This window comes from Gracilinanus agilis, chromosome 4 (assembly GCF_016433145.1).
Source record: "Gracilinanus agilis isolate LMUSP501 chromosome 4, AgileGrace, whole genome shotgun sequence".
NCBI classification, from domain to species: Eukaryota; Metazoa; Chordata; class Mammalia; order Didelphimorphia; family Didelphidae; genus Gracilinanus; species Gracilinanus agilis.
This window is the reverse complement of record NC_058133.1, coordinates 423,273,045-423,282,947: the sequence shown is the minus strand read 5'-3', so window position 1 is coordinate 423,282,947 and position 9,903 is coordinate 423,273,045. Positions and strand designations below refer to the sequence as shown.

The 9,903-nt window shown below is 40.7% G+C and overlaps 1 protein-coding gene across 1 annotated transcript in view; it reads right to left on the bottom strand.

Moving 5' to 3' along the window:
- Nucleotides 1-7,873, bottom strand: part of FNDC1 (fibronectin type III domain containing 1) — a 113,482-nt gene extending 105,609 nt beyond the window's left edge. The window contains exon 1 of the mRNA XM_044675750.1: nucleotides 7,785-7,873. Coding sequence (XP_044531685.1) covers nucleotides 7,785-7,873 — 89 coding nt within the window. The remainder of the gene's footprint in view (nucleotides 1-7,784) is intronic.
- Between the last annotated feature and the right edge of the window lie 2,030 nt (nucleotides 7,874-9,903).

Sequence of the window (9,903 nt, the reverse complement as noted above, 5' to 3'; positions counted from 1 at the left end):
AAGGAAGGAAGGAAGGAAGGAAGGAAGGAAGGAAGGAAGGAAGGAAGGAAGGAAGGAAGGAAGGAAGAATAAGCAAAGTAATCGACACTTCTCTGGAAGAAGCCTATGGAACTAGAGGGTAAGGAAGAGAAATGTCTAGTCATAGACAAGAAACGAACATAAAGGTATTACACCTTAAAGCAAGGCTTTCTTAACCTTTTTGAGTGTCCTGGGCCCCTTTGGCAGCCTGAGGAAGCCTATGGACCCCCTTCAGAGAAAAGTGCTTTTAAATGAGCAGAATAAAAGTATATAGAATTACAAAAGAAACAAATTACATTGAAATAAAGTTATTGAAATATCTTTTAAAGCAAATTCATGGCCCACAGGTTAAGCACCCCCACAGTAGGAAGTAGTGCATAGGCTAAGCCTTGATATGAAGCTAGGTATTTTAAGCAGCAAAGAAAAGAATGCATTCCAGGCAAGGGGAGACACTGGGCATAGGTTCAGAGATAGAAGATGGAATGAAGCATCTGGGGAACATTTCATAGGCTTATTTGGCTGGAATGTAGAAAAATTTGGCATAATATTAAATTATTATAAATTATGAAGTATAACTGTTATCATAATTATTATATGAACCAAATAGCAAAATAATGAACTGAGGCTCAACATGGTTTAGTGGGAAGAGTGGTGGGTCTGGAATCTGGAGAAGTGGCTGCAAATACTGAGTCTACTACTCTCCTCCTTGATGTTTTTCCAAAAAAAATCACTGTTCCTGGCATTTTCATCAGTCATCCCTCATGCCTGGAATACTCTCCCCCCTCCCCCTTTATCATCACCTTCTGACTTCCCTAGCTTCTTTCAAGTTCTAATTAAAAATCTCACTTTCTACAGAAAGTCTTTCTTAATCCTCTTAAATCTAGAGTATTCCCTCTCTCAATTACCTCCCATTTATTCTGTGTGTGTGTGTGTCTGTAGCTTATCTGCATGTTGTCTCCTCTATTACCTTTTATACCTTTACTCTATTACTCTATTACACCTTTAACAATGAGCATAATAAATGCTTATTGACTAACAACTGGATCTGTTTTGGAAGACATCCTATATTGGATGCATTTGGCCTGTGAAAAATCAGTTATCTACCTTTCTATACTGGGACAGACTTTATCTTTTGATCTATTTATTAAGCAAAGGTTATATAGTCTTCTAGTGTTACTACAAGAATTGTAATTTTGAATTGGGACTCAGAAACCAGATCCATTGGCATGAAATCAGCACTCTTCTTTCTCTTCTTCTTTCCTTAAGCTCTCTTTATTTGATCTTTCTTTTTTCTTCTCTTTCCTATCTATTTTCTTCTGCTTAGCACTCACTGCTTAATCTCACTGTCTACACTTAGGACTACAGAGACTGCATATCTTTTCTGGATACAGTGGGAGTGGAGATAGAGTAGAGGGCTTCAAATTATTTTGTCACCTACTAATAGGTAGCCAAGTTCGTAGATTAAGAGGATTTTTGCTTCTTGAGTTACCCTATGATGAAATTTCCAGCAACTAATGAAAGAGGGGAAAAGAGGTCAGCAGAAGAAGCAGCAACACAGTAAAGAGTTTACTTCTAGCTAAATGAAAGTTGACCTTAATTTTGTTTTTCTTTGCTATTGAATCTACCTAGACCTCCAGAATCCTCCATTCTACAAAGAAGTCATAGAAAACAATTCTTTACCCCCAAACAAATTAAAGACTCAACAGGAATTGGGCAGAAATTTATAATAACCTGCCTACACCCCAGCAGCAAACCACAGCTACTGCTTCTGGTTCCTCTTTTTGGGCTGATGTATGGATTCCTTCACACAATAGAAAGGAATATGTACAAAGAATTGCTCTGCCACTAGAATGCCATGAGCGCCCTCTGTCGACTAAAGGATTTAGGAATTGCAATTTTACTTGAGCTTCTTGGATAGGAGGAGGGAAAAAGTGGGAGCCTCCCATCTCTCACAGAAAGAGAAGTATTTCCTGAGAAAAGGAAAATTCTAAGAACAATTCTTGAATACTCTTTACTGTGTGAAGTTGTTTGGTTTTTTGTTTGTTTCATTTTGTTTTGTTTGTTATTTGGCAGGCATTCTTCCTGAGGTCCCATTTGTCATAGGGCACAACATAAATTAATTCAGATCCATGATAACCACCACTGGAATAAAACTTCCAGGAGGAAAGGGGCAAAGTGCTAAAAAAGAAAAGATCTGATTGGCCATCATGGGCCCTTGTGTTAGACAATAATCATAATGACAATGAAGAAGAAGATGATGATAACGCCAATGATGACTAAAATTTATATAGGGCTTAAGGTTTACAAAGGGCTGTACTTATGTGCTGTCATTTAATCCTCACAACAACTCTGTGAAGTAGGTACTATGACTACCACAGTACCTTGTTCATAAGTCCTTAAAGGGCAGAGACATCTTATTGTAAAGCAAGTATTCCAGAAATGTTTGAGGTAAAGACGGTAGCAGTGTGGCCAATGAATTATGATCTTAGGATCATGGATTCAGAACTAAAAAGGATCTACCTCCCAGGTTATTTTGTATAACTTCCCATCATTTTACATTTGCGGAAACTGAGTCTCAAAGAGACTTGGTGATCTGTCCAAGATGACAGATAGTAAGTAACAGAGATAGAATTTAAACTCAGGTCTTCTGACTGCAGAAGCAGCACTTTATCCCCAATACCACACGAATAGTGACAGTGATAAATGTAGAGGAAATGATATCCATCAAACCATCATTTTAATCCTACAATTCACATGGCTAGTAACATTAGAAGAAAAAAAATCAAATAAAGTTGAATTTTGTCATGGAAGGAAAGGCAAATGATAAAATGTTTTACCTATCATGCCCCACCCTCATCACACATAGAATGTCTTCTATAGAGATTAAATGACCATAAAAAAAGTAAAAAAAAAAAATACCAATTTATACATATATACTTTTAGAGAGGTAATGTGGCATAATGGATGGAGGGCTGACCTTAGTGCCAAGAAAACTTGAGTTTAAGACCCACCTCTGACTCATATTGGTTCTAGGACTTGGACTTTACCTCAGTGCTCTAGGCATTCTCTAAGACAAAAAGCTGCAAAGCAAGAATCAACTAGTTTGGTAAAGGGAAATCCTCACCAAGAATTCCCTATACCATGGAAATCAGAGGGCTAGTTCCTCTCCCTATCCGTGGTATACCTTTAGATGGCCACTTGCATCTTTTCCAAAGATGTCCCCTTTGAAGTGAAGCCCCCAAGAATCGCCACCAGAGAAATATTGAACTGATAAGGACCTATCTATGAAAAGAGAATCAGTTCTGTCTCCCCTATCAACAAATGTTGAAAGATTTTTTGAAACTTGTCTGAGGTCTCTAGATTTACATTTTCCCACTTCTTATCAATCAGACAATAAACCTTTAAAAATATCATTAGGTACAGTTGTCATTATATCATGATAATAGAGGGAATAATCCCCTCTGCAAAGTAGAACTAAGACAAGAGGCACTCAGGTAATATCAAGGTTATCAAGGACAAGTAATCCATGCAAAGTAGTGTAAGGTATAAAGCTTTACCCCTATGGAAGGAGATAATGGTAATGATATTTGAACCCTCATTTTGTACTAAATGATCACTTAAGTCCATTTCAGCTTCAGACCCCATGATTCCATGAACTTTTCCACCTTTGAGATTTGTGTCTCTTCTAATTCCCTTCATAAGAAACCTCTTAGAAGTTCTATGGTAAGAAGGGAAGCTCATGGACCCTCTCCAGGTGAATCAACATTGTAATAACACTTTCTGCTCTCCTACAGAGCTAAAGGTAAAATCAACCACAGAACCAAATCAGACAAAATTTGTCTTGCGTGCCCTCCTAGCTGGTTCTTCTTCTTTCTCTGAGTGGCAGGATCCCAGTCAACTTTATAACAGGGACCTTGTTGTTTTATGCTATCTATCTTAAGTTCTCTCAGAGTCAGAGACCTCAAGTGCCTCATGCTCTTTAATTATTTCTCCATTCTCCACTTCAAGTCTTGCATTTCCCCAGGGCCCCAATCCCAGATAGCATGTATAGACAAAAAGTAATTAGATAGGGGGCAGCTGGGTAGCTCAGTGGATTGAGAGCCAAGCCTAGAGACGGGAGGTCCTGGGTTCAAATCTGGCCTCAGACACTTCCTAGCTGTGTGACCCTGGGCAAGTCACTTGACCCCCATTGCCTACCCTTACCACTCTTCTGCCCTGGAGCCAATACATAGTACTGACTCCAAGACGGAAGGTAAGGGTTTAAAAAAAAAAAAAAGTAATTAGATAGACAAATTACAGTAAGGTGTTAATGACTGATAACATCTTTCAGTGTTCCACCCTCCAAGTAGTATCTACACATTTTGGTTTCTTCTTTGAACATATAATCTTATCCACATAGGGATCTTCGGGTAAAGAATTTCTATCAATATGGGTTAGCACCTATTCTTCAATGTATAGGACAGTTGCCATGGGACACTGAGAGGTTAAGTGACTTGCAGAGATAAACTTGAGGAGGGACTTGAAGCCAAGTCTTCCTGATTCCAAAGCTATTTTTTTTTAACCCAGGGAAAATGATGGGTTGAGGTAGAGTAAGCCAAGTGTCTCAAGTTTATTAGAGGTCAATTTTATCTACATTTGTAAAGTACAAAATGCCCTAGTGATTGGTCAAATTCAAAGATAATACAAAGAATTGAATCTCTTGGTGGAACTCTAGAAAGCATATGGCCAGCCATACAATAAGCAATATGTTTGAGGACAAAAAGTGTCTTCCTTGTACCTTTCAAATCCTATCCAAGAGGCACCCCATCTGTTACACTGATGTACAAGGTCTGCCTTCCTAGGACAGGATAAGACAGAAAAGACCAGGACCCAGAAAAGTAAACAACAGAACATCACTCCTTTCTCTTCTTCTCTGGAATGATAACACTCACTCTCTGCACTTGAGAAGAAATGATCAGATATTCTGTTTATAATGACCACAGACGAATAGAAAAAGGATCTAATTGTCTGAATTTCCAAGTGCCCATCCATCTTCTACTGTAAGGTAATAAAGACTGCAATGAATTGGGAGTGAAAAGTATTAGGGTTTGAGTCTAGTTTTACTGTTCTCTATGTGGCTCTGGGCCAACCACGTTTTTCTGGGTCTCAGTTTCCTCATCAGTAAAGTGATAACTTTGGACTGGATGATTCATTGCCTTTTTAGCTCTAAATCTGACACTACTCACCTTTAAAAAGTTTGCTTTTGGCTTAGTGCAAACTTTTAAATTATCTCTATAACAAAGAAGATAAAGGTGCTAGAAAGCAGGAGTTTTAAAAATCTTTGCTGATGGCTTTAGTTATTATGCATTTCAGTTTACCCTGAAAATCATTTTTAGAATTGTGATCACCTAGCAAAGTAGAGCTCTAGTTATATCTTTAGAACCTCAAATGAAATATAGATACAAAGTGATTCAGGCCTCAAAATATGGGAAAGGGGATGGGAAGAGAGAGGGAAATAGTTCTTTTTTGGCTTGGTTTCTACAACTTGGCCATCTACACTAATCAAACCAACCGACCATTTGCCAAGTCCTCACTTCACTTTATGATGTATAAATAAAGCATCTAAGTCCTCTGAAGGGGAATACTTTAACTTTTTTTGACATCGAAGTACAGAAAGGAAACTCTTCTACAATAGCAGATGAAATAAATTATATGTCCTGTCATTTCTTCCATAGTTATGTGGCATGCTCTATAGCTTTCTGCAGACTTTTTTTGTTTTGTGGCACTACTGAAGCTCAATTGTAACTCACCCCAAAGGGTGTTTGTCCTACTTGGTCCACTTTGGGGCTAGAGATCATCTAACTATATATCCATGTCAACATGGTGAAGAGGAATGCCAGAAAATATTCCAGCTCTAGCATTCCACAGCTTTGCTATGATTTATGGGAAACCAGACAATAGAAAAAGGAGGGGGGAATATGATGGGGAGTCAGGAGTACTAGAAGCAAACCCTGGCTCAGAAATTGACAACATTATGGCTTCCAAATTCCAATACTGTTGCCTGACTCAGGTGCTTGAAACTTTGCTGTCATGAAGGCTATTTTAGCAAAAATTCGAATTATAGTCAACTTTCTGGAACAAAACATTTTCATTAATTCAAAGTTACTTTGCTTAAATATATGAATATATGCGTACATGTGTATATACACATATATCCATATTTAAGTAATATAAGGAGTGGGAGGGTTGGAAGGGTTTTAAATTCTTTTTAATTTAGTACAAGATTTTATTTTTTGTTAAATGTTTCATAAAGTCTGTGAGAGATGCCGTTTAAATACTCCACTTTGAGACTTATTTAGCAAAGCCTTAAACGTGTATGAGATGGACTCTAAGTTCCCTTTCAACTCTTAAGATCTCTATCCTTATGACTATGCCACCAAGAAAAAAGTCCACAAGGCAAAGAAGTCCACCCTATTCCCATTCCCCAGAGAGGTTTTCCCTTTTATTCTAACACTTTGGCATTTTAATTAGAATCAAAAAGCAAAAGATTCATACTTATCATCAAGCAACAACTCCAAATCAAAATGGGCTTTCTTCTCCAGACTGGGAGTGACTCCTATCAACAAATATTTCAGCTTTTTGGACTCCTACTAACTGATGACATAAATAAAGCCCACACATTTTTAAAAAGTGAAAAGGCCTGCAAGAGAGGAGGTGGGAACAGAAACCACCAAATGCTTTAGGATGAAGGAAACAAACCCCGACAGGCATGACTTCTAGCCTCTGAAACGTTTTTTGTTTTGTTTTGTTTTTTCCTCCAGAAGCTTACAGAAGCATTCACATTTTTTAAGTGCATTTCTAACATTTCAGCACCCACAGCATCCCTCTGTTTCCAGCCTCTGCTTTCAGAAAAGCCCTCAGGAGAGGTGAAATGTCCTCCATGCCCCAATCCCTCCTTTCCCCACCCTCCCCCAGTCATCTCCCTTTCCCTTCCTTATTCCCACCACGTTCCCCACAAAAAAAGTGGGGACGGGAGGAGGGGAGGTAGGGGATCGGGGGAAACTACAACAACCTTTCACCCTGATTAAAACTTCCCAGGCAGGGGCACAGTGGCTGGCTGCTTAATTGGACTTTGGTCCCAGAGAACAAGTTTTGCTCCTACTCAAAATTAACTGGAGGGTCCCGCAGGAGCCACCAGTTTTCCCATCGAAGTTCCTCTAAGAAAATTCTCCCTCCCAGATCGATCCTTTCCCATCTCTTCCCCCAACTGCCTCCACCTCTGCGAACAGGTGAACCAGAGTAGAGGAAAGGTTAAAATATAGGAAATGCCACTGGAGTCCGCCTGGAGCCCTGAGCGCAAAGTGGCGAATCCGGCGCGCAATGGTACGAATCCCGCACGTAAAGTGTGCTTTCCCATCTCACAGTGCCTGAGGGGCTAGATACCCGAAGTTTCCCCAGCAAAGCCAAGACCGAGTCAAGGGTGGCGGCCAAGTTTTCGGTCGCTACCTTTCCACACCCGCCGCCTGTTCCCAGAGGATGCACTGACCAGTCACCCTCTCTATCTGCCACCCCCTTTCCTGGCTGGAGCGAATGAGCATGAACAGGTTAGTGACACGCTGCAAAGCACAATGGGGCTGGAATTGGCCCCCCATGAAGCGACAGGATGGTGGCATGGAGTGGTGGAGGGAGGAGAGATGGAACGGAGGAGTGAAAGGGAAGAAAAGACGAGTCAGGGAAGAAGAGTGAGGAGAGGAGAACCTGCTCCCCTGGGAATGGGGACGGTACCTGGTGCCTCCGAGGAGGCGAAGTAGACAAGAGCGGCCAGGAGGAGCAATGGGAGCCCCGGGAGCCGGGATGCACGCCCCGCTAGAGCCATGGAGCTCGGGGTGTGCCTTATTACCAGCCCTTGCTGAGTGGCTCGCTGCTTCTTCGGGACCCCGGACGGGAGGACAGGAGGAGGGCTCTGCGAGGGCAATAGAGTTACCAGTCCCGGGACGTCCCAACGAGTGCTGGCTGCGATGCAACTCAGCTCCCAGGTCCTAAACGCTGCACCCCCTCAGGAACAGTGACCAGCGCGCCCGCCTGTGCAGTCTGTCCGTCGGTCCTTCACACCCCAGCACCGCGCTTCATCACTGAGGGGGCTTTTGCCCGGGCCGATGCTCTTTCTATGTGTCCCTCTGCCTCCCCCTGCCGGGTCGCGCGGACAGTGCAGGGGGCACTGAGAGATGGGGTGCCCAGAAAGGCGGGGCAAGGGAGAGACCAAGTGGGTGGAGGATGACTGAGGGGTGCGATTTGAAACTTGGTTGGTGTTTCTGGAGAGGTAATGATTTATGTGTAAAGGGAGCAAGCCAAGGAAATTTCTTCCCTTCTCTAACTTCCCTTGTTCTTTGGCTCTAAAAACGCCCTTTACTTCCAAACCAAGGAATGCACTCTGTCCTCTTAAATACCTCCGGATAATACAGAAAGGAACCTTATCCAAGATGCTCGACATCCATTTCCAGAATGCTATCCTTTTCGTGGTTTGCCCCATCCTCCCTACTCATAACTAAGTCAACCAACTGTTTTTCTTTATTCATTTTATTATTCCTGACTATCTTTTCAGGGTATTACATGCTGTTTTAAATGGCCCTAAATTCATGATCTGACTGAGGAATAGACTTACTTGTCCTTGATTCTTCCAACTGCTATCATTTTTTAAAGTGGAATCTCTCTTACAGGTACTTTGATAATATCACTAGTGTCATACCAATTCAACAAACCTACTAATAGAAAGCACTGTGTCAGCTTTTGGAGATACAAGAATAAAAAGTGACAGAATCCCTGCTCTCAAGGAACTTCCAATCTAAAAGGGGGAATACAGTAGAAACACAAATAAGAAAGATGGAAGGTAGAATGAAACATAGGTAAAAGATTGATCTTGACAAAGGGCATTGGGAACTTTGAGGAAGGAGAGCAATTTACCCTCTGATGTGGAGGAGATATTGATAGGGAGGATGACTCCTGAGCTGAACCTTGAAGTAAGAGGATTGGAAGGGGCAGATATGAAGAAGAAGTGCATTCCAGATATATTCTCAAAAACACTGTATAAACTACACAGAAAAAAAAAAAAAGCATTTGTAATACAAATATAGTCTCTTCCAAAAGTTTGTTTAGAGTATTTATATGACCTTGGGAAAGTCCCTTGACTTCTCTGCATTTATATAGCACTGAAAGGTGCAAAGGACTTTACACATGTTAACTCATTTAATCCCTACAACAACTCTAGGAGGTAGATATTATTATTATCTCCATTTTACAGTTGAGGTAACTGAGGCAGACAGAGGTCAAGTGATTTTCCTCCAGGGTTATGCAATTGTTATAGCTAAGTTAGGATTTTAATTCAGATCTTCCTGATTCCAAGTCCCATGCTCTATCCACTGTGCCATCTAGCTGCTTCTAAGCCTCAATTTCTTCACCTATATAAATAGGGATAACAATATACCACCCTTCTCAGGGTCGTGGTTAGGAACAAGTTAAAATAGTGGGTATATGACATTATTAAACAGTATATGGTCTATATAAATTTCTTTGGTTATCAAATATCCAATCATGGATGATGGAGGTGTCTCATCAAATCTAAAAATCTAGAAGGTGTCACAAAAAGATAAATCAACCATACAACTTCCACCTTAATAGGTTTGAAATATGACCAGATTTGAATACAGCTCACATACTCCTTTCAGGAATCCTTCCCTGGTGACCTTGGACAAGTCATTTAGCTGCTCAGTGTCTTCATCTGTTAAGTGAGAAGATTGAACCAGCTGACCTTTGAGATCTCTACCAGCTCTGAATGAATTGGACATTTAGGACTAGATATTCCATAGGAATCTTAAACTCAACATTTCTAAAACATAACTCATTTTTCCT